Genomic DNA, 26,503 nt, shown 5'->3' with positions numbered 1-26,503 from the left:
GAAATATGAGTACGTATTGTTGACATACGCATTACAAAACCATTCAAAACTATTATTTAAACCTTGGTATATACATTGTTTTTTATTTAAAAAATAATTTTCTTTCCCTTTACTCCCTTTTCTTACTGCTACAGAATATTCTCCTTATCTTTTATGATCTTGTTTATTTGAGTCTTCCCAACTTAAAATTTTTCAGCAAGTGAACTCTCACCATTGTCATCAAGTCAAATAACTTTTATTTTTCTCCTAAAGTATTATTTCTTCGCTCACTTGATGACATGTTAAAATTTTTGTCATGATTTATTCCTATTTTGCTAATCGTACAGTACTGCATTTTGATTTTGCTGTCTAAACATTTGTAAACAAAATGCCTTGTTATACAGGAAGCGATACATGAACTGTCACTGATTTTTCAGTCTTTGTCTGGTACCCTGTTTTGTTCAGTGTTAATTATTTGTGTGTGTGTGTGTGTGTGTTAATCCACAAAATATATTTTTAGCCTGTCTGACCATGTTATGATTTTGACAATTACGTCAGTCGTAATCGTCAGGCTAAAAATAGAATCAGTTGTGTGAAGCCCAAAGCTCAATCAGAACAATGCTGACCCCATTTCCTGCAAACGCCTGTGTTACTGATATAATAATAACCTTAGTGATACATGTACTTTAGCCAACACTTCTTTCAGTAATGAAACCTGACATCCAGAAACAGACATCAGAAAAGATAATCAGATTACTTACCTTACTGTAATTAAATATTAGTTCTGGACACATATTAATAAGATGTGGCCATTTGTGAGGGATAAATTTTACATTTGTGAACTAATATGTTGGCCACTAGTCGTGTTAGATGGGTGGCCTTTCTTGAGGAGTACTTTTGAACATAAACTCCTCAGGGTTGGCAGGTCTGTGTTAGCCTTTCTCGACTTAATATGGAGGGTGTCCACCACCCCTACCCCTCAGTTTCAGGCTGCCCAGTGAGTGTAAATCACCCACATACAGTGTGACCCCGCTATAACACGGTAGTTGGGAGCCATAAAACCCGACCACGTTATATACCGAACCGTGTTATATGCAATCAAGTCAGTTAGCTGAAGAAAATGTAAACCCCCCCCAAAAAAAAAAATGTGGGGTGGGGTGGGGTAAAAACAAATGTGGGCGGTAAAATACGTGCTTCGTCGACACAGTTACCATCTTGAATTGATGCATATTAAATGAGAAATACACCTGTAGTGAAAACAGAGAAGACATAATATAATAGTTTACTTTATTTGGAGAACCATGAATTGGTACATATATGTGAATCTTGTTTATATACAAATGTCTAATGTATAGCATGAATAGAGTATCAACACTGTGTACTCAGCTGCGAACCTCATCATATACATTGAATCCACAATACAATTGATTCCATCAAAAATATGCACACACAGCTTTAAAATATTAATTTTGTAACAGGTCATATTGGTCTCAATTCAGTGGAAAAACATAGCACAATCACGTAACGAATGATGAAGCACATTTACTTTAAAGTACATTTCAAATCAGTAAAAGTTAGTTTGCGTTTTGAGCTGCGGTTGGCGTAAACTTTTTCCCTACAAAAAGGAAACTTTCACAGTACTGTTAACATGTTCCAGTCATGTTGGAAAAGGCAAAAATTCATCAGATTCCATCACTTTTATTTAATAACCTTTGCCGGAAAAATAGAAGAAGTTTAGAGTCAGGCAGCTCTGAAAGTGCCCCATCAACTCACTGATTGATCAGCCCTCACAGGTATTCTGAAGCAATCAGATCCCTCCACTCTGGAGGAATGATAAGCAGACTAGGGATCTGTTAAGTCAAATGTACAATATAGATACCAGCCCAATGCCAGGAGACAACATTGTAAATGAGCTAGGAGGGAACTATTCATAGGCAGAAAGAAACCATATTTCTCCTTCTTCAAGCCTCTTAAGTCTAAACAGTAACCTACCCTCCCCAGCAGGCAGCCTACCTATGGGTGGCTGATTTCTGCAATTTCTGGCTCACTGGATTACCCTATTCCCTCATAATGATTTGGTGTTCCAGGTCATTTTGGAGGTATTTAGAATTTCATTTATCCAACTCCCTCTCCATTCCTCCTCTCCCCTTTTCACAGATGTACTGTCAGATAGGGTTTTTATTTCAGGTTGTTTATTATTCAGAAGACAAATGGCAAGTCACCTCAACTAATACATTGTGTCACCAAAATTCAGGCTGGAGACAGTGAAATCAATCCATCTCTGCATCCGATGGGATGAGAATCCTGTCGGTCTTGATCTGACCTACATATATTTTCACTTCCCTATCCACCCCACATCATGGAATTTCAGTTTTACTTACAGCAACATGGTTTATCCATCCAAAATCCTACTCATTGGCCTCAACATCAGCCAATATGTATTTAGCAAGGTAATGGATCATGTCTTCACCTTGTTCTGATTGATTACAGTGATGGCAGCATACCTGGATGACATCCTCCAGAAACATATGGTAAGGTCTGTTTCAAGGTAGAAATGATCTACTCACTTTTAGATCATCAAGGCTTTCAAGTGAACTGGGAAAAGTCCAACCTCCTTCTAGATTTTTGTCTATCTGGGTATGAAGTTTATCACCAACCTGAATCTGGTATGGCTTCATCGTCTTTGTATAATAAGGGTCATCAAACTTGTTGAGTCTGTTTCCATCAAGACTTGGATTTCAGCAAGAAAGTTCATGCAGCTTCTCAGATTATTCTAAGCAGTGGCAGACTTGATCCCCTTTGGTCGTCTTTTTATGCTCCCCTCCCAATTGATATTGCTTGCTCAATGGTGCCCCTTTTCAAGTCCCCTCGATCAAACATCATGATTACACCTGGGATACGATCATTCTTGCATCACTGGTGCAACCCAGGTTGGCTGACCATTGCAATTCTGCAGAAGCCCCAAGTGGAAATAACAGCACGTACTGGTGCCAGTACATATGTTGTGGTGCCTACCTGTAGTCAGACTTTCAACTGCAGGGGAGCAGCCTCTACGCATCAACCTTTTATAAATGAAGGCTTTCATCAGTGCCTTCTACTTCGGGAAAGATCGACTCACAGGCAAAACGGTCCTCGTTATGTCCAACAACTCTTTGGTAGTTAGCTACCTCCTCAAACTGGGGGTCACCAAATCACCCAATTTGTGTGTTCATAGTTTCTACATTGGTGCGACATCCTCCATATCAACGTACAAATCAGACACATTCCCAACAGACTCATTGTCTTGGGCAACACTCTATCCAGGAAAGGTCAAGGCCTTCACATTGGAATGGTCTTTCCATCAATCAGTCTTTCTTCTGATCTTTGAGCTTAGGGGGCATATGATGATTGATCTTTTTGTGACGAGTTGGAACCAGAAGCTTTTGCTGTTAACACGCTGGAAATCAGTTGAAAGGGGATGTGGACATTTGCCTACCATCACACAGTCTTGATACCAAAACTTGTCCAGAAGTTAAGGGTCAGAAATGCAAGATGACTCTTATAGTCCCTCTCAGAGGGGACAAGTCATAGGTTACTGAGCTACTTGATCTAGTGATAGATTTGCCCAGAAAGATACTGGCCAACTTGAATATTCTCAAGCAACCACACTCACAGGTGTTCCAACCCTGCCTGGACCATCATCTTCTTCTTCATGCTTGGTTCTTGTCCAGGCAGCCTTGTGGGAAAAATAATTTTAACCTTAGATTGTGGAGATAATCTTGAGAAGAAGGAGGCACTCCACTCTGAATGCTTGTGAGGGAATGTGGAATCTTTTCAAGGACTGGTGCCATATCAGTAACATATCCCATTGAGCACCTGAATCCCATTACTGGCTGTATTGTCTTCTCTGGCACTTCAAGGAGAATCACTTGGCCTTAATTTCTGTCGAAGGCTACTGCTCCATGATATCAGACTCATTCCAGCATCATGATAGAACTAATATTTTGCATGATAAAAATCTATAAGATCTGTTAGCCAGTTTTGATCTCAGTCAACCTAAATCTTTCACTGTTTCCAAAATGCAATCTGTCTTAGGTTTTCACATGGCTTAATTCAAATGAATTTGAGCTTTTCACCCACACTTCATGAAAACTACTGTCATATAAAATGTTCTTCCTGATAGCTTTAGCTTTAGCATGCATGATGAGCCAGTTACCAAACTTTCCTTCCACCAGAACTATCCTCAGATTGGATAGTTTGTTGGTTTTCTTGACACAGCCAGGCTTTGTAGCCAAAAATAGATTACCATCTGTTGACAGATATTTGTTGTTCAGTCGCTTCTTCCATCGACATGTTGAGAATAGAGGCCTCCTGAGAAGCACTACTTGAAGCGCACAAGTGAGACAAGTTGTTGTATGTGCAAGCGTTTTTATTTCTTATGGTCAAAGCTAGGAAACAGGATATTACCCATTAAGCTCTTGCTTCTTGGTTGAAATGGGTTATATGTTTGGCACACTCATATGTCTCACAAGATCAGAGTCACCTCATGAGATCAGAGCAATCTCTGCAAGCCTCGTCTTTGAAAGTAACATCTTGAGCTGAGATATAGTCGAAGCTGTTGGCTGGCATGCAGAATCAACCTTTTTGAGTTTGCAAAGGCAAACCTTGAATCTGGTAGGTCCAGTGGTCACCGTTCAGATGACCACCAGATTCAATAAAAGCAATCAACACATCCGATTAGCTTCTCTGGATTGGTCAGTGAAATTTTGTAGGTAAGAAGATTTTTATCTTGAGGTTACAGATCAAGTGACCCTAGGTTGTGTTGCTTGTGTAATTAGGAGAATTGGCTATCAGTAACATGGGTAATCCAGCCATCATTCTCTGGAACAGTATCCAAGATAGAGGTTGGATGCTCAGCATTGCCTCTTCCTATTACCTACTCTACTAACCTTAATATGATTGAATAAATATTTGAAAGAGAAAGCAAAGTTTCAAGTAAATTGTGTTTCTCGGAGAATACATACCCAATCACATTACTTGAAAACCTCCCAACCATACCTCCATACAAGCATCCTCATTCATATATTGTTCAGCTAAAGCAACACCTGGTAGTGGCAAGAGTTGTAATAGGTAAGAGTTATTACCATTTGTCTTTATGAGATAGACTGAAGAAGACGATTTTTGTCTCCATAATGCTGAGAAAAACAACTTAAAAATTTGCATTCAGTGCCCTGAATAACTAAATTTGTCAATATTTTGTAAATTTAAATAGCCTGAATAACTAAATTTGTTGATATTTGTGAATTTCAGTGGCCTGAAGTTTGAGAAGGCATATTGTGAGTATCGTCTAAACAGAACCCAGGAATCGCTGGCAACACTCAGATCTGTAAGCTCTCTGGACTATAGATGCAAAGAACTTCTTGCACAAGTGGTAAGCATGGCATGTGGACCACAATCTAGAGCTTGTGCTAATGTATGTAGGGTACATATGACAGGATAAATGTGTTTTATGTGGGCTGAATATTGAAGCTATTGTGCTAATGTATGTAGGGTACAAATGACAGGATAAATGTGTTTTATATGGGCCGAATATTGAAGCTATTGTGCTAATGTATGTAGGGTAAAAATGACAGGATAAATGTGTTTATGTAGGCTGAATATTGAAGCTGTTGTGCTAATGTATGTAGGGTACAAATGACAGGATAAATGTGTTTATGTAGGCTGAATATTGAAGCTGTTGTGCTAATGTATGTAGGGTACAAATGACAGGATAAATGTGTTTTATGTGGGCTGAATATTGAAGCTATTGTGCTAATGTATGTAGGGTACAAATGATAGGATAAATGTGTTTTATGTGGGCCGAATATTGAAGCTATTGTGCTAATGTATGTAGGGTACAAATGAAAGGATAAGTGTTTTTATGTAGGCTGGATATTGAAGCTATTGTTCTAATGTATGTAGGGCATAAATGAAAGGATAAGTGTGTTTATGTAGGCTGGATATTGAAGCTATTGTTCTAATGTATGTAGGGCATAAATGAAAGGATAAGTGTGTTTATGTAGGCTGGATATTGAAGCTATTGTTCTAATGTATGTAGGGCATAAATGAAAGGATAAGTGTGTTTATGTAGGCTGGATATTGAAGCTATTGTTCTAATGTATGTAGGGTACAAATGAAAGGATAAGTGTGTTTATGTAGGCTGGATATTGAAGCTATTGTTCTAATGTATGTAGGGCATAAATGAAAGGATAAGTGTGGTTTATGTAGGCTGGATATTGAAGCTATTGTTCTAATGTATGTAGGGCATAAATGAAAGGATAAGTGTGTTTATGTAGGCTGGATTTTGAAGCTATTGTTCTAATGTATGTAGGGTATAAATGAAAGGATAAGTGTGGTTTATGTAGGCTGGATATTGAAGCTATTGTTCTAATGTATGTAGGGCATAAATGAAAGGTTAAGTGTGTTTATGTAGGCTGGATATTGAAGCTATTGTGCTAATGTATGTAGGGTACAAATGAAAGGATAAGTGGTTTATGTAGGCTGGATATTGAAGCTATTGTTCTAATGTATGTAGGGTACAAATGAAAGGATAAGTGTGTTTATGTAGGCTGGATTTTGAAGCTATTGTTCTAATGTATGTAGGGCATAAATGAAAGGATAAGTGTGTTTATGTAGGCTGGATATTGAAGCTATTGTTCTAATGTATGTAGGGTACAAATGAAAGGATAAGTGTGTTTATGTAGGCTGGATTTTGAAGCTATTGTTCTAATGTATGTAGGGCATAAATGAAAGGATAAGTGTGTTTATGTAGGCTGGATATTGAAGCTATTGTTCTAATGTATATAGGGTACAAATGAAAGGATAAGTGTGTTTATGTAGGCTGGATTTTGAAGACATCGTGCTTATGTATGTATGGGTGTAAATTATAAGATAGGTCTGTTTATGTAAGCTAAATATTGAAGGATTGCACAGTAACTTTCTGTCTCATAGCTTTGTGCATGACAAATCCAGGTACTGGTATACTTACTTTTAAGTACAATCCAGCTGCACAGACCCAGATCTGTTCGTGTATAATATGTCATCACATCAGGGTCTATATTGCATATTAATCGAGTGGAACACACTGTATGCACATGCACTATTACATATGAATTAAGTGGAACACACTTTATGCATATGTACTATTACATATTAATAAATTGGAACTCACTGTATGCACATGCACTATTACATATTAATTGATTGGAACACATTGTATACACAGGCACTATTACATATTACTCCCATGACTGGAACATACCGTATGCACTATTAAAAATTGATTGAATGGAATACCCTGTATGCACATACACTATTAAAGATTAATTGACCAAAACACACCATGCAATGGCACTATTATATATTAATTGACTGGAACACACTGTATGCACATGCATGATTACATATTTTAATTGACTGGAACACGCTATGCATTATGACATATTAAGCCCCGAGACTTGAATTTTATGAACTTTATCTTTCAATTGGCTCCACATATCCATTTTTGTAGTGAAATATCGTTAAACACTACAACATTCATGCATAATGAGACTGGAACATTGCTTGTAAGGGATGTTCCATTTAAACATAAATGGTACAGATGTACGGCAGTTTTTAAATGTTGTATGAATGTTATGATGACTTAAACTGCTATAAAAATCATACACAATTCAAAACTGCATCCGAGTGACTGGCCAAATTTCAAATGGCCTTTCATGGGTATTATTATGTTTTATTGGAACAACCCTAACATCATGTATTTATAATTAGACAATTTGTATAGGCAAAAAAAATAACTTGTCAAAGAGCAACAGTGAATACAGATGCAAGTTTAAATAAAGTGGGGAGGAATTTGAGACTTCTAACTTAGATAAATGGTAACAATAATGACAAAAGTACAACCAGTCACACATGGGTCCAGTTCATGAAGACATGGGCAAGGAAATATTGATAAAAACATAGGACTGTAAAGTTTGGTATCTGTTTACCAATGTTGCTGTTAACAAATGTATTGTTATGGCATTGTTACAGATATGGGTACATTTAGTAACAGTGCCTCTACAAAGCACTGATACTACATTTATGATGCAAATTTTGTGATTTTAAATTATGTTTTTTGCAAGGAGAGAGTAAAATATTCCTTATTAATTTCTCCCTATGTTGCAGTGTATATTAAAGGTACATCTTTTGTACAGTGTAACAACAGTGTCACACCTTATTATTAAGTTGAATTAAGAATGCAGAGTTAGTGGTACTAATTCAGTGGCAAATAAATAAAAACAGGCATTTGTTTTCACAAATATGAAAGAGAATTTTATGTCGTTCCATTTAGCTGTATCGTCTGGAAGAGTATGCAGAATGTTACGAACTCTACAAGGATTTGGTCAAGAATTCAGAGGTGAGTGCACATATATCAGTGTATCATGATTAAATACCACATTAATGACATGGCCAGGGTATTAATGACATGGCCAGGGTATTAATGACATGGCCAGGGTGTTAATGACTGTAGTTCTTGTGCTCAAATAGCCTGAGTAGACCAAGAATGTCCCCAGCTCTCTTCAGTTTCTCTTTTTTTTTATTTTATGTGCTTTATGTGTATTCTTAGTTACATTTATGTTCCCTATGGGACATAATGGAAGATACAAGTCAGCATTAGGTTTACTTTTTAAGTCTTGTACTATAATAATTCATTATTCAGCACTTTCTTTAGTAAACTACATGTATTGGCAGTGATTCAAGGAATACTAGTCATTTGTTCAATTGTACATATATTCAAGAAACACCAAATAATTAGGATAAAGTAAGGCAAGAAAATATGTGTCGAAATAACCTCTCTTTGGAACCCCAAAATCCTTAATTTCTTCTTCAAAAATATTACATGATCATAATATCTTAGGAGTACTACCATTTCCTTGCAAATCCAGTCATTCCAGCTAAAATTTGTTAGCTGTGGGAGCAAAATGTTTTCTGATCACAAAGGTAGTAATCAGCGTGTTCTCCTTATGATATCTGGATTAGTGCCAAATCCTGTAGACACATAGTTCTTCCACTCATACTGAGTAGCATCCTGTCTCCTGATGCAAGAATCTTAATAAGGTATTTGATATTATAGCAAGTTAGAGTAGTTTCTTTTCTCAGGACAGTATACTCCAGTTTTCTATCGATAATTTATAGTTATCTACTTTGTAGTTATGAAAAGTGACTCTTTGGTGACTTTACCTGTATAGACAGTCTCGTGTGGCCTTTCTTACATAACATTTTACACCATAGTTACTGAAAGTGATGCTTCTCATTTGTTGCTTTTATAAGATGCCAATCGGGTTTTTCACAGGTGATTTTACACAGTATAGTGTAGTAACCTTGTAATGTCCACTGCTTGGGTTCTGTAGCAGGGCGAATTGCTGGCCACACTTGCATATTATTGTTTGCTCTAATTCTTGTTACAGATTCCAACCATGGGCAGGATTTAGTGCAAACAATGTTCACAGTGGAAAGGTGACATCACATACATGTCACACATTGTGAAAAACCACCCACTGGCAAAGTTCCCCATTGGACTGCATGCTCTGCACCTTGCTGATGATGGTGCTGTTAAATGGCTGGGCATGCACTGCACACAGTTTTTTTTAAAAGTGTGGAAAGGTGTGGAAGACAACCATAGTACATGTCTAGTTTGTGTTGTTTACCACTGTGGGTACATGTGATATAGGTACAGGCTGGACTAAAAGTCAGTGAGCCTTAGTATGGGTACATGTCATATATATACAGGCTGGACTGAAAGTCAGTGAGACTTATTATGGGTACATGACATATATGTACAGGCTGGACTGAAAGTCAGTGGGCCTTATTATGGCTACATGTCATATATGTACAGGCTGGACTGAAAGTCAGTGGGCCTTAGTGTGGGTACATGTCATATATGTACAGGCTGGTTTGAAAGTCAGTGGGCCTTAGTATGGGTACATGTCATATATGTACAGGCTGGACTGAAAGTCATTGGGCCTTAATATTTGGAGCACAGTCGAAACAGAAATTGGAAATGCAAAAGGACACTTCGAGAGAAGAGGAAGCCATTACACACAAGACCTCAACCAGTGATTTCCTGTGGGATGAGTATTGCAGTTCAGGAGGTCTATCAGCCAAGAAGTGATCCATGATATTTTCTTCCACAGCAGCTACAGCCCCAGATCCACCTTTGCTGCCTCAACCTGACAAACCATTTTTGGTTGGATGTGTAGACTACATACTTCATTGGTTCATTGGCTGCTTGTCTCAACTGGCTATCAATAAGTAAAATCAAGATCAGATTACACTAACTCAGTTAACACTGTTCTACCATGATCTGAATTGACCATACATTTCAGATCACAAGAAGTTAAAACCACAGTTGATATTGCCTTGCAAGTCAAAGTAGGGAATATCTTTGTCCAGTATGCCTACCTAACACCAGATACCTAATACCTGGCACTCTCTTGTATCAGCATAACCACTATAGCACCCTAAGACACAGCACCCTGTGCCCAGTTTAATGCCAGAGTACCTGTGAAGTGGAACATGTTACTCTGAGGGAGGATGTGCTCCATGATCATCTGCAAATTACAATTATGCTAGTATGGTTGATTGCTAATTTAGACCATTTTCTCCAGTGCCAGCTTAGATTATACAAGAGGCACAGACATCACCACATTCTTCTAGAGATGAGTAAATATGCTGACAAGCATGATCACTTTATCATTAGAATGTCAAAGAAGTCTTTTGCATGTTACCAACAGAGTTTTCTCCTTGTCTTCTCACATCTGTTAACTTGCTAATGAAGAAAGACTGGTGTTCACATCTCATTTCATCTTTTCAGATGGCATGTGATCCACTCAGGATTGTCTATTGCATATCATTATCCTGGAGGTGAAAGCAATACTGAAAGCATTTCATTGGTAGCAGGAAGCGTTACATGGAAGGGGCATTCTCATTCTATCTGGGAACTCCACTGTGGTGAATTCCATCAAAAGGCACGGGGAAACCAGATTCCAGACCCATGCATTCTTTTTGCTGATTTTTTTAGGTGGTTTCTTCAGCTACTAATCCAAGTAAAAGTTCATCATATTCCAGACAGGAAAGAGAGCAAGGATCACATCTCAACACAGACTCTATCCTGGTTAAGATAGCTATCCATTCTGGATACAGAGATTTAACCCATATTAAATGAACTTGTTAAGCATTTCAGCTCATGAAATTAGTAGCAATAAGCATAGCTGCCAACCCTCACAATTTTGGCATGAATTTCACAACTTTCTACAGGATCTGTGGATTCACACCGCATGCCAAAAAATCACGAATTCCCTAATTCTCAATTATTTTTAATTTTCCCATTAAGTGCTAGTCATGGTATTGGCTATTGCCGAAATGGTTCGGCACTGCTAATTGCGATATTAGTAGAACTATAGCAAATTGGTACCGTTGGCCCGGTAGCAAGCATTATAGCATATTTTAATCTATATGTTCAAGAGTAGTTTTACAAATACTTTTAAAAGAAACTGGGGCCTAATGGGAATTTTTCTCCATGCATGTGTTGCCAACACTGATTTGAATTACTGTTCGGCATCACCTCTTTAAAAAGTTTCCACCACCGAGGAAAAAGACATGTATTGCACAAAAAGTGATGTTTACATTGGAATATACCAAACATTTGCCGTCCATTCAGCCGTCAAATACTGATATACATCATGCTTTTTGTTCACAGTGTGCCACAAATTTTAGCATTGAGCATGGTGGCAGAGACGATGTGAGGAAGCACATTAGTAGCAAAAAGCACATAAAGGTTGGGAAACAGCATGAAGACAGCTTTTTCGAGTGTTGGAATTGTTTAGATTGAAAGATTAGCTTATTGTAATTTGCTTGAGTTCACAGTTTTCTCATATTCTACGACACCATTAATTGTTCACCGTTTGATGTTTTGTCTTCTAGATTAATGTCATTTTGTAATTAAGATACACTGCAGTTAAAATGTTTTCACCTCCAAGGAAAAAAATTGCATTACACAAAAAATGAAGTATAAATTGAAGTACACAAAAATTTGGCCTAGTGTTCAGCCATCAAACATCAATGTAAATTATGCTTTTCGCACAGTAGTGTGCCAAAAATTTTACAGTTTGGAATGGGCACAAGGGCTGGTATTGTTGCTTATAATTTACCTGTCATATATGTACCATGTAATAATATTATTATAAGTACATGTATGAAAGATAACTTGTAAGCAACAAAATGAGCCATTGGAGGTATGTGGCAGAACGATGTGAAACAGCACACTGCTATAGCACCCCCCCCAGATTTCAGTTTTGGAGTACTTTAAGCCACCTAGTGAAGTCCTGCATGCTACCAGTGCTGAAGCATTGTTTGTGAGCTTTCTTGTTGAACATAACCTGTCTTTCGCAGTTCGAGATAAGCAACAGTGACAATGAAAGATTATTTCCTATTGTAAGGGAAAATAAGACAAACATGTGGCCAGCAACATTGTACTTGTACAGTAGTATGATGTTTGATCAGTTAAGTATAATCAAGGAAACATATTTTGCTTGAAAAATTAGTTTCCCCAAAGACTAAATAATGTGTGAACTTAATTCAGGCATTGGAGCAGTTTACAAGTACTCGGAAGCTGTGTAAATTATCAAAATTCTCATGGCATTTTTTAAACTGGATGTCATCTTGTATTAGACATTTATAATTGCTGCTGTGAAAAATTACAAATTAAATAGGAACTGTTTCCTGATAGCCATGTTTCTGATTTGTCAGAAGTATATACTAAATTTGTATAGACCTTTAGGTATGGACATGTAGTACTTATAAGTTTGATGTGAGCATTAATTAGCCATGTACATCATCTGTATTTCAGGATGAATTTGATGAGGAAAGGGAGACAAATCTAGCTGCTGTCCTGGCGTCACTGCAACTTTGGGATGGAGTAGATCAGGTATATGTATGGAAATTTGTTATTGTGAATTGTCTATTAGCTAGGGATATTTTTTATAGGTATAAATTGGAGCTACTTAGCTGCATATGCTTATTTGCGTATCTCTTATATTTACATAAATTTAACTGTTTATGTGCACATTTGTTATTTACATATCCAGTATATTTGCAGTACCAAATGTAAGAGTACTGCCTATCCAGCATATTTACATTACCAAATATAAGAGTACTGCCTATCCAGCATATTTGCATTACCAAATATAAGAGTACTGCCTATCCAGCATATTTGCATTACCAAACATAAGAGTACTGCATATCCAGCATATTTGCATTACCAAATGTGAGAGTACTGCCTATCCAACATATTTGCATTACCAAATATAAGAGTTCTCATGCTTAGTATAGCAGTAATTATAATGATAAGCATAGTAAAATTATATGCACAGACAGTCTGCACATTACACATAGGTGGCAACCTATTGTCTGCACAGTACATATAGGTGTCAGCCAAATGTCTACACATTAATTATAGGCATCAGCCTTATTACATTAAATGTAGGTGTCAACCTAATGTCTGTACATTAAATGTAGGTGTCAGCCTAATGTCTGTACATTAAATGTAGGTGTCAACCGAATGTCTGTACATTAAATGTAGTGTCAGCCTAATGTCTGTTCATCAAATATAGATGTCAGCCTAACGTCTGTACATTAAATGTAGGTGGCAGCTTAATGTCTGTACATTAAATGTAGGTGGCAGCCTAATGTCTGTACATTAAATGTAGGTGTCAACCTAATGTCTGTACATTAAATGTAGGTGCCAGCCTAATTTCACTACATTAAACGTAGGTGCCAGCCTAATGTCTGTGCATCAAACCTAGGTGTTAGTCTAATGTCTGTTCATTAAGTATAGATAGCAACCTAATGTCTGTAAATTAAATTTAGCTAGAAGCCTAATGTCTGCAGATTACATATAGTTGACAGCCTATGTTTTAATGTTTTGCTGATACGGTCTATATTTCCTGACAGTTTTCAGGATAAACATGGAGACCTGATGTTAGAAATAAGTGGGCACATGGTCCAAATTTGTAAAATAGCTTAATATGACCGTGCAGGATGCACTGTAAATTTTGCAGACTCTGCAAGACATGAATTATTGGTTTGGTCTGGTGTTTTATGATGCAGCAACACATGTAGATTAATTTGTTTTGAGGTGTTTGAAATAAAGTGCCATGTCAAAGGACACTCTGTGGTAGCTGAGCTGGGCTGGTTCAATCCCACATCCTTTTGTCACAAGTGCATCATCCTAACCAATGTACCATCAGAGATTCTGCCTCATTTAGTCACTTCTTTTAACATGCAGTACTTTGAACATATTCTTCATCCCCAGACCTGAAGCAAGAACATAGTGAAACATAGATATCTTACTTTTGACAGTGGTGATGATAGCATTGCAGTCAACATTCAGATTTGCATTCCAGTTTTAGAAAGCCACATATGGAGAAGATTAATGATGGCATGGTGAGATATGGTGGTCTGTCAAGCCCTAAATTCTTATTATTGTCAGATTACCTAAAGATTTTTATTCTTTCCTGTTATTTTAATATTTGCTATTTTGCTTTCTTTTTCTTAAAATCTTTGTTTTAACTTTAGGATGACCCAGGATTGAGAGAAAATTCATATGAATTGTGTTATAATCACAGCTGCTTCCTTGTTGGAAAGGGAAACTTGAAGTTAGCAGAGGAGAAACTGAAAAAGACTGAAGGTAAATCTTATGGAAATAAATTTGTATACAGTTCCCCTGAAGATAGGAGTTGGTCACAGAAGATCACCTTGTATTTGTTTATGTATGCTTTGATTCCCCTTCTTATGTCATTTCAGTAGAAATGTCAACTAAAAGCATGAATGCATAAGTTCAAAGCAGTCTAGAAAGTATAGAATGTGACATTATTTTTCTTTCCTTGTTCATTTCAGCAGAAATGTTTTCTTCATGCAATAAATGCAACTTCCTAGCATGGAAGTCTACCATGACGTTTGTTTTGTATATACTAAGTGTATATTGTGTATGACTACGCAGCATGTGTAATTTGTGGTCATTGGAAGTCTGGGATACAGTATTAGCTAGTTAGTAACATACAAAATTGCTAATTTATGCTTTGTTTTCTTGTTACTTTTCAGGAGATATGTCTACTAAATTCATAAAATGCAAAGTTCAGAGAAATAGTCCATATGGCATCTGAGGGAAGGAAATATGGAATAAGTCGAGGAAGACAACCAAAAGTTCATCACTGCTGATTCTGACTCATTGGGGGAGTGTCCTTCAATTTTTGGCAGCCCAGCAGGCATAAGACCCCCTGCATGTCGGAGAATGCCTTTGGGCCTGTAAGTCAGGACTCAATGGGGTTTGTACCGGATCTGTTTGATCCAGCTCATTATAGTCACACTGATGCCGGCCAGCCAGCATTTTGGTCCTTTTGAAAAAATTGTCACACCAATTAAAATTCATACGGGGAGTGTTCCTCCAATTTTAGCCTGGTGGGTATAAGTTCCCCTTAAGGTCAGAACATAGCCTTTGGGCCTGTAAGTCACAGTCCATGCAGTTTTGTACATCTTACCACTGCACCGTTATCAGCCATCACCAGCTGACCATCTGTTGCTGGCCATCTAGCCATCCCAGCATGGGGACCTTCTTTTTTAAACGGTCCAGCCAGCTAGGATTTATGCGGATGTTAGTGACAGATCTGTCCATCTAGCCGCACCGTCTTTGACATGCCTTTACTATATTGGAGATTTCAGTGAGAAATCTGTCTGTCCTGCGAGGGCCTTGGAGCGGTTAGTACCAGTGATAGCCAGACTATCTTCTATACCATTGAGTCCAGGCCAACTTGTACCCTGGCAAGACTAACCAGCAATTCCAGCAGTGCCAGACTTCCAAATGTTCACAGCTTATCTACAAGGGAGCACTAGTGACATTTTCAGACTTCTGTCATTGATGCGACCTGGTGTGATTTTATATTGGGCTGCAAGCTGATTCCAAATGAGACCTGACTCCGAGTGAGACAATGCTCCTCAAATCCTCCATACTCAGATCTGACCACGGAACAGACTGAATTTAGCTTTAAGGTTGCAGTCGAGGAAATTTATTTGGTGTTTGCAGCATCAGAATGACCTCCATTCCCTACTGTTACTCAATACTGCAAGTTAAAGCATCGGTAGATTTCGACAAGGAGGAAGAGACACTGGCTTTGTGGCTCATTCCCTAGTTGGCTAAAATCAAGGAGGTGTTTGACTGGCTTTTGGGTATTTTTCCACCTTCAAGCCTCCTAACTATAAACATTGACCTACATTCCCCACCGCCTGTAGACAGCCTACCTGGGGGCCACCGACTTGTGCAATTTCAGACTCACTATCTCTCAGAATATGATTGGGTGATCCAGGTCGTTTCAGATAGTCTTCAGGTCTCATTTACCCAACCCCCTCCCCTTTCCTCATCTTCCCTCTTCACGATGTATACCATTAAATTGGGAGAAGGATGCAATCACTCATCAGAAAGCAAGCGGTGGTGGTTGTGCAAAGGCCACACTCACTGGGATTTTATTCAAGGCTGTTCCTTATTCAAAAAGCAAACAGCAAGCAGAGATGCTGCCAGGCTGCGAGATTGCAGGAAATTTTGCAAAAAAACCATTAGTCACGCAACTTCTCCCACAATTTGTTGTACCCAATGAGTGCTGTATTTTTATATTTTTATTTACTAAAGATAGAAATTAAACATCACAGTTTGTCAGAATTAAGTCTTATTCATCCATTTTGCCAGTGATCTCCATCAAGCTATCGTAAGGTAAATAAAGTGTTTCAATGCAAGCATCTTTAAGATTGAATTCGGCTGCTGATTTTATTGCCTGGTTCCTGACTGAAATATAGATACTGCCCATAATGTGTAATTACATATATAAAAGTATGACATTGGACCAGTCTAAGGTTTGGTTTTCCTAGCAGAAATTATCCACGGGTTCCAATTTAATTTTCCCCCAGAGGGATATAACAATATGAACCAGTGATCAGCCATACTATAAATTTATAGAGTGTAACAAGTAGTGAGCTTAAGTATGCTGAAAAGGAAGATAACAGATTTCTTTGCAGTAAGATCGTCTGCTACAATTGATATTATAGAGCAAGAGGAAAGCTCTCATGTTCCAACATGAAATGAAAATGACAAACAAACCAGTGACACAGAACTAGCTGGCAACTTGTCATCAGGCATGTGGAAGTGGAGCCAGAGACTGAGTAAAGGAGGAAAAAAAGGAACCAAAATTTCAAGACAAGTGGTTGAATACCACCAGCTGGTTAAGGAAAGAACCAAAAGGAGGGATGTTTTTTGTCAAGAACCTAACAAAAATAATCTATTTACTAATGAAAATGGTTGCACAAATTTTGACATGGCATATGGAATCAGCAGATCATGTCCAAGCACTTGATGAAAGTTTGATGCAGAAGGAGTTCCAGTCAGCAGCGTTACATGCAGTTTAAAAAATGGCAGAAAAAATTATGCTGTCATTTGTGCCGTGTGAACAGCATGTTATGTTGCCTATAATAGCCTGCCAGTTGGAAAATATTCTAGTTTGAATGAATTGCAGAAATTGAATGCATGTGTAGCATTAACAGTCCTTAAAATCAGGGGATAATGCACACTATGATTCTTGCAGCAATTTTGCAGATTTTATCACAACAGATGTAGAGAAGAAACTACACTCTAGTGAATTTATCATTGTTATGATAGATGACAGCACTGACATTTCTGTCAATAAAAAGCTTGTTGTATTTGCAAAAGTGGTTACTTTTCCTCAGAAAATTGCATATGAATAGTGTACATATGACAGCAAATGTTCTCTTTAGTGAGCTAGAGAAATTTTTAAAGATTTTAGGGCTTGGCAGTGATGATACCTCCATTATGACTGGCATTAAAACTGCTGTTGCAATGAAAGGAACCTCATCTTGTGTCAGTAAACTGTATGGCACATATGTTAAACCTGTGTTCTTCAAAGGCTTCAGAAGAAGTAACTTATTTAAAAGAAGCCTTTCAAGATGTATTGAAAGAATTGTTCAGGTATTTTAAGAAGTCTAATGCAAGGACAACTGAACTGAAAGATTTAAAATGTAATAGACTCGAATGAATAATCTATGAACGAAGTACATAAAATTTTTTGGCTGGCATTCTACGGTGCATTATATGCTGTGTACCATTCTTGGAAGCCAGTGATATGCTATTTTGAAAAGCACAGAAAGGATGGGAATACGTGCATATTTATGAAAATCTCACACACCATACGTTTGTTGCCATGCTTTATTTTCTGATGGACATTATACCATCTTTGGCATCTGCCAGCATGACATTTAAGAAGGAGGTCGGGGATGTATCTGCAATGAAATCTGTTTTGGATGGGTTCTGTACTGCTTCTCAGAGAGCTAAGGAAGGGAAAAGCCAGTATCTGAGTTATTAAATGAACTAAAGATGGACCCTGGTGGTAAATGTGTTTCTATAAAGGGTGTTGAGCTTGGAACTAAACAAGGGTGAAATGCATTTTCTACAGATAGAAGTAGGATGCTCAGCATTTTCTACAGATAGAAGTAGGATGCTCAGTATTTTCTACAGATATAGGATGCTCAGCATTTTCTACAGATGTAGGATGCTCAGCATTTTCTACAGATAGAAGTAGGATGCCCAGCCTTTTCTACAGATAGAAGTAAGATGCCCAGCATTTTCTACAGATAGAAGTAGGAATTCTTTTGGACAGTGGAACATTAGCCCCTTCAAGGGACTCTTGTTTCCTGAAATTCGTATCTGGAAAATTAATATCTTTATTATGTTTTGATGCACATGGAACATTCAGTCATAAATATGAGCCAAAAATGAGCTAGTTCTACAATTTTGCATTCTTTCCTTGATTGCAAATCAAAACACTTACTTGATAATATTTTAATATTTTCTTTTACAAATAAATAATACTAGTTGTATTACTGGTGTTTTGTTTTTCTTTTTGTTTGTGTAAATAAACTGCCATTGTAGATAAGTTTTCACAAAGGTCTGTTTGTGTTAGACTCATCATGTTTCCAGCTGAGTATATCATTTTAGTAAGAGTGACATCCACTTTTCAGGCATGTGGATACTCATAGAGTAAAAAATATAGTGACTTTAAATAGAATCAGCTTATAAAAAATGGTTCACTTTAATCATTAATGCAGTATTGAGAGCAGAATTATTTTGGCCCTGTCTACATACTGGGTTACAACTATAAATCATTTGGATAAGATGATAGTGATGTGAATATTATATGATGACCCCTACGTGAAATAAAATCTCAGCAATTAGAAAGAGATATAAAATAAAAAAGCATATAAGAAGGGCAAAGAAACTCTGACAGTAACTAGGGTAATGAAAGCAGTTTCAGGATTTGCTTATCATCCGGTCAATCACACATTTTTAAGTATGTGCTCAACATCTGTTTTCACTCCATTTGATTTTATTTCTCCATCTGCTTAAAACACTGTACATGGTGTCCAGAAATTTAATGTATTGTTGAAAATTATTACAAAGTTTGGAAATGTGGTGACTGGAAATTTGTATGGTCCATGTATTTGGGGTAATGTTGGTATATTCCTACTTCCAACAAAATAATTGATTGTTTTGTGACATAAAATTATTTAATCATCTTCAAGTTCTTTTCAAAGGCTTGTCTCATTTTTGATGCAATTCATTGACAGCCCTCTGTAAAAGCAGTTTTGCTGATGATCCAGATGTAACTGAGGAGGAAGTTGAAGAAGAGCTGGCAATTATCAGGTAAAAAATCCAGTAGGCTATTTATTGTTCTGTTGCTTGTCACTTGTGAGGACAGTGATTAATTGACAAGATTTCACATTGCTAAAGTGTCCTTATTAGTGTTTGCAGAGTCATATAACATACATCATAGAATGATTCCCATGGAAGAGGTTTCTGGTGTTGTTCTACAGGAGCCTTCTACATGTAATTTTCTTGTGTATCTGACATCCTGGAGATTAAATGTATCTATAAATGAAGAAAAGAAGGAATATTTGGCCATATCACAAAGCAATTCTGGCTTACGCAGGGCTGATCAAATCTCTAACCCATCTTCCCAGATTACTCATTTTTGAAGTTAGGGAAGTAAAATATTCCAAGTCACTAGTCCAGGACAAGTGCCTTTCTTCCTCTTCTAAAAAGTCTGGCATTATCAACCTTTATCTAGCCATTCATACCCTCGGGATTTACTGAACACTTGATTTTGCCCCGTCCATGTATACATTTACATCCTGTATCACACCTAGCAGTGGTCATTGATAACTTTAATTGCTTCATGTATGCATGTTCTGTTACCATTTGACTGCATTTGGGGCCAAGCAACCAAATTAGAACACAACAAACAAAACAAAGTCTGTGCAGTAGTAGTGTTTTAAGTGGCTTTATTGTATTGCATTGACATAGACAAGACCCTCACAAACAGCTTATTTTGATTTTGATGCAGGTGTAATTAAATTATTGAAAGGACCTTCACCAGCTTGGTGTTGGTTTTCTGATGAAATGACTAATGATTCCTGTAGTTTTTATTGATAATACAGAGGATTAACTTCCACAGGTAATATTGCATATCAGGCAAGACAATTATGCTAATTTATGAGCTGTCTCTGTTCATATTTAAATGACAAAAAGTATGTTGTGAATTTGATATTTACTCTTTGGATAAAATGAGTTTGCTAAATTATTTTCACATCAACATTGTGATAAGAAAATTTGGAAAAAAGAAAATTCAAGTGAAAGTGGAGGGATAAAATATACTACTGCTACCGAGCGTGAGGTAAAAAAAAAATTCCAAAGAGAGTTAAGCCTGAATCTGTGGCAGCAAAAAATGACAAATATAATGTAAGTAAATGACAAATATAATGTAAGTAAAAGACAAATATTATGTAAGTAAAAGACAAAAAGTTTCAAAAGCATTGTGTTGTCTTTTATCACCAGATTGAATTCATTGACTTAGAAGGAAAGCTGTCTTGCAGTTATTGTAAACAATATCCCACAATTTGGCATAGGTTGGAAATTCAACCAATGTATTAGTCATTGACTACATGCACTTTCCGATGAGAGGGCAGCTCTGGTGTAATACTGGAAGGAAGTGTTGCATGCTTTTGCCAGTTGTCTGAAGTTGTTTTGATCAAGGAAGACTGTCCTTCGATTCATCAGCAGTATTTAGATTTCAAAGTGAATATAATGAGTCTCAGGATCCACCTGTAGAAATTATTGAAACACTCTTGGTGAACACTCCACCTTCGCTGAGTCTATTATGCAACTGTTGGAGACCCTGTTTGTTATATGCCCATCCACTGCTGTGTGTGAATGAGAATTTAGTTCAAGGAACTTAATCAAGACTTCATTAAGGAATTCATGACGTGTGTGTGTGTGTGTGGTTTGGATTTTTAATGTAGCTTTAACAATTTTTCAGTCATATCACTACAATGTCTGCAGTGTGACAGTTTATAGTGATGTCTAGCACTGGGGCATCATGCTGCAGACATGTAGCATGATGTCCCACCCAGTCAGATTATCCTGACACCAGGCCGACCAGTCCTAACACTAACCTCTTAATGCTGAGTGCCAAGCGAGGCAGCTGTTAGTACCATTTTTGTCAGTCTTTGATATGACTTGGCCGGGGATTGAACCCACGACCTCCCGCATCTGAGGCGGACGCTTTGACCACTAGGCCACCAGTATGGCTTTCATGACATGAAGAGCCTTTACAAATTCTAAAGGACATGTCAGCAAATGGACTGCATCTTGAGGATTTCAACATAGAGCTATCAACTCTTGCTTTAGCACTGGTCCTAGTGGCAGACATGTACACATACAAATCCTGCATCTAAAACACACACACAGAGATATAAATATATATATATATATATATATATATATATATATATATATATATATATATATACACTTAAAGTAACCAAATGTGTGGTATCAACAAATATTTTGAAAAATGCAAATTCTTTAAATAAATAAATTCTGTTGTCCATTATTCTGTTTATTATTTCTATAGATTTTTTAAGCAATACATTTCATCAAACCTTGACAAATGATTACAGATTTGGGACTAGTGAAAAGTAAGGTGGGACATGCACATTTTCAGAAAATACTTGTCCTGGACATGTGGGTGAAAACAAAATTTGATCATCCCTGTTATGGATTGATGGTGTCTGTCTGGAATTGTAATCATCAGTCTGTCCTTCTGGCATTAACACTGAAGCTAGTTTTTGCATTTAGGCCAATTTCTTTAACACTGTTATTTGTACAGTCATATGACTTGTATCTGTGAAACCTAAATATTTTTGACCTAATTATCATGGGTATATGATTTGTGCTTACCGTTGCATTTATGTTTGGGTTTGCATTTATCTCATTTTATCTGACATTATTATACAGATTACGGACATGTAACTTGCAATAAGTTTGCATCGTTAGGAATGCCACACCCTTCAGTCATACCCAGATCACTGGGACCTGTTGTTTCCACAATAGTCACCTACTTTAACCTTTGAATTTAGTTTCGTTTTTCAGACACTATTGCCATTAGGGTTATCTCCTTGGTAATATAAATCCATCATGAAGATTACTACACCCATAAGTCAGAATAGGTCACAGTGACTGACATTTCACATGATAGTCATCTGCGTTAACTTTTCTTAGACACTATTGCCTTCAGTCATATAACTTGATATGTACAGAGGATGCAGAGAAGCACAACATTCTTTATTCAAAACTAAATCACTGTGACCTGTATTTTCAAGCTCTAGTGATTTGTATTAACCTTTGCATTAAGCTCAGTTTTATTTTTGGCACTGTTACTGCAGAATGATATTACCTGATACATAAGATGCATCATAAAAAGTACTAAACAAGGGTATGAAATAGTGTTGATATGGATAGGTAAAAAATTATTAAAAGTACTAAACAGTTTAGATAAAGCAAAACTATTAAATCTGCAGATTTCGTGTTTATTTTGTCATATACCTTTGAAATAAGTGGTACTGCTATGATTTCACATCTGGACTTAAATGACCAAAAGTTGGTACATGATACTGTCATATTACCTACTGGTGTTGTGATTTTGTTATTTTAAATTACATATTTCTTTGCTTGTAATTATTGCATGGACTTTGCCTAGACTTTATCAAGATTTGTTAGAAATTCCGTAAAACCTATTTTAATCTCTATCTTTCTCTTTCTTTCTCCCTCTCTCTCTCAATGCTGTCTTGCTTAGCAGTCTGTATATCTGTGTCTGTTCACATGATCCCTTAATTAGTGTATCTAAACTTCATATTTATTTGTGGATTTGCTTCTCTTGCAGAGTACAACTTGCATATGTTTTACAAAAACAAGGCAGAATACAAGAAGCAACTCAGCTGTACAATCAAGTGCTGAAAACCAAGTAAGAATATAACAAAGTACTCATTATACCATGACTATAACAAGGGTATATTGGCACTGGGCTTCTCTATCCATGCCAGATATATACACCATGAATATGGCAAGGGTATATTGGCACTGGGCTTCTCTTTCCATGCCAGATATCTACACCATGAATATGGCAAAGGTATATTGGCACTGGGCTTCTCTTTCCATGCCAAATATCTACAGCATGAATATGGCAGGGGTATATTGTCATTGGGCTTGTCATTCCATGCCAAACGTATTCACCATGAATATGGAAGAGGCATATTGGCATTGGGCTTGTCTTTCCAGGTCAAACATTTACACCATGAATATGGCATGGGCATATTGGCATTGGCTTGTCTTTCCATCCCAACATCTGTATCCTGAAAATGTATGTGTGTGTTTGTAGCTTACTCCGGTTTCTGTGCATGATCAGTTGTAACCTTATTGACATGAGGTGAGCATGTGCAGTGTTTTCTCTTGGACATACGATTGTGCAAGTCCCAGCTATATTCATTGAATTGCCCCATAAAAATGAGTGAGTTCATGAAAGTCATGCAGTCACTGCAAGCATAGCAAAACCTGTATCATTCATTAATATGAAGAAGGCTCAACCTGATCATATGAATGCTTGACTTAAAGATCAGCTGCCATAATCAAATGGATGCTAAATATCTTGTTGTAATTGAGTTGTGAGATAGTTTCATTGAATATCAAGTGTTATGATAAACATTTTATCCAGTGCACTTTTGGCGAGGTTGTGCAATGGCAGACATGCAGTTTTACATTGAGTGGTAATGTCAATGCTTTTACATGCGATTTTTGTACTGGATGGTAATATGTCTGCTTTTATATGTAGCTTTTCAATTTGGTGGAATTATCACTGCTCTTGCATGCAGTTTTTGTATTGGATGGTAATGTCACTGCATTCACATGCAGGTTTTGTAATCAGTGGTATTATCACTGCCTTTACATGCAGTTTTGTTATTTCTTGGTAATGTCACAACTTTTACGTGCAGATTTTGTATTAGGTGGTAATGTCACTGGTTTTATGTGCAGTTTTGTATTGGGTGGTATTGTCACTGCTTAAGTGCATTTTGTATTGGGTGGTAGTATCACTGCTTTAACTTGCAATTTTTTTAGGTGGTAATGTCACTGCTTTTATATGCAATGTTTGTATTGGGTGGTAATGTCACTGCTTTTACATGAAGTTTTTGTATTGGGTGGTAACATCACTGCTTTAACACGAAGTTTTGGTATTGGGAGGTAATGTCACTGCTTTTGCATATAGTTTTTGTGTTAGGTGGTAATGTCACTGCTTTTGCATGCATTTTTTATTGGGTGGTAATGTCTCTGCTTTTACATGCAGTTTGTATTTTGGGTTGTAATGTCACTGCTTTTACACACAGTTTTTGTATTGGGTGATAACATCACTGCATGTTTATGCAGTTCTTCTGCATATGACATAGTGCCATGGTCAGTACACACAATCACTGCCACTATGCCAATAATGAAGATAAAATTGTGAGCCTTGAATTTAATTGATTGAAGGTATTTATCACACACATTTGTTGAAACATATTGTAAGTCGCGTTGTAAAAGCTGCATCCTTTCAGAATTTTAAAGCATCCTTTATACAAAATGCCAGATGGGGAATTATGAAAATCCTAGCAGAATTTACTGGTGAGTTTTTTCAGAGCTGTGCCTGTTTTAGTGTTAAATGTATATTCTGTATAACAGTTTTATACTGTATAACAGTTCTTCTGTATGCAGTCAGTCCCACATCTCTTGAGTAATTATCCTGAAATTTGACAGTGTTCATTAACATGAGGTGAAAATATGCATGTGTTTTCATTAACATGCTTCACTGTTTGTTTTTTTTAAAAAGGTATGCCCCTGTCTTAACCTACTGGTCATAGACAAGGAGAGCTTATCGGATGGTCTGATATTAATTGTTCATTAGCATAAACTTGTTACCACTGTTCCTAAACTACTTGGAGGATTCCTTTTAAAACTTGACATGCATGCTCACCCCATGTTCTACTTGCAGGATTCCTATAAAACGTGTCATGCATGCTCACCTCATGGTCTACTTGGAGGATTCCTATAAACTTTGACATGCATGATCACCCCATGTTCTACTTGCAGGATTGCAATAAAACTTGACATGCATGCTCACCCTATGGTCTACTTGGAGGATTCCAATAAAACTTGACATGCATGATTACCCCATGTTCTACTTGCAGGATTCCAGTAAAACTTGACATGCATGCTCATCCCATGTTCTACTTGCAGGATTCCAATAAAACTTGACATGCATGCTCACCTTATGGTCTACTTGCAGGATTCCTATAAAACTTGACATGCATGTTCACCCCATGGTCTGCTTGGAGGATTCCTATAAAACTTGACATGCATGCTCACCCCAGTTGTCTACTTGGAAGATTCCTATAAAACTTAACATGCATGCTGCTGAGACAAACAGTATGGCCACCACACAAATGATTTTGAAAATCTTGTCATTGCTACTTCTCCTGAAGTAAGTAAATCAGGGTTCAGGTCATCTGTTTATGTCTGTAAAAAATTTTAACAGAGTAGCTCTGAAACAAAAAAAAAATTAAAAAACTGTTTATTAATTTTCAGACCCTCAGATGTTGGACTGATGGCCGTGGTTTCCAACAACATAGTCACCATTAACAAGGTAAGAGTTGTGGTTACTTATATAAATTGTTATTTGTTTTTCATTGCTTAGTGTCAGATCTCTCTGCATACCTATATCAAAGTTTAAATCATTTAATTGTGTTGTTAGTTAACCCTGTCATTTCATGCAGGAAATTGTAATGTAGGATTAATAGTGCACCAGAAAATTGTAATGTAGGATTAATAGTGCACCAGAAAGCTTGTTTTTTTCAAGCAGGTGAATAAAAATAAAAATGAAAGCAATTTTGATTAAGTGTGGGATTCAGAATATGCTGGATTTCAGAATATAGATTAAAATAATGGCTTTGTTGAAATACATTATGTTATTCTATATTCTTTGCATGA

General features: G+C 37.0%; 1 protein-coding gene across 1 annotated transcript in view; it reads left to right on the top strand.

The window, feature by feature from the left end:
- LOC149794906 (signal recognition particle subunit SRP72-like) overlaps positions 1 to 26,503 on the top strand; it is a 70,047-nt gene that overhangs the window by 10,609 nt on the left and 32,935 nt on the right. The window contains exons 3-9 of the mRNA XM_089964547.1: positions 5,269 to 5,389; positions 8,330 to 8,395; positions 12,887 to 12,964; positions 14,614 to 14,725; positions 19,720 to 19,795; positions 23,373 to 23,453; positions 26,102 to 26,159. Coding sequence (XP_089820673.1) covers positions 5,269 to 5,389; positions 8,330 to 8,395; positions 12,887 to 12,964; positions 14,614 to 14,725; positions 19,720 to 19,795; positions 23,373 to 23,453; positions 26,102 to 26,159 — 592 coding nt within the window. The remainder of the gene's footprint in view (positions 1 to 5,268; positions 5,390 to 8,329; positions 8,396 to 12,886; positions 12,965 to 14,613; positions 14,726 to 19,719; positions 19,796 to 23,372; positions 23,454 to 26,101; positions 26,160 to 26,503) is intronic.

Source organism: Sinohyriopsis cumingii, chromosome 7, assembly GCF_028554795.1.
Source record: "Sinohyriopsis cumingii isolate HCF-2022 chromosome 7, ASM2855479v2, whole genome shotgun sequence".
Lineage (NCBI taxonomy): Eukaryota > Metazoa > Mollusca > Bivalvia > Unionida > Unionidae > Sinohyriopsis > Sinohyriopsis cumingii.
This window is presented reverse-complemented; position numbering and strand designations above follow the sequence as displayed.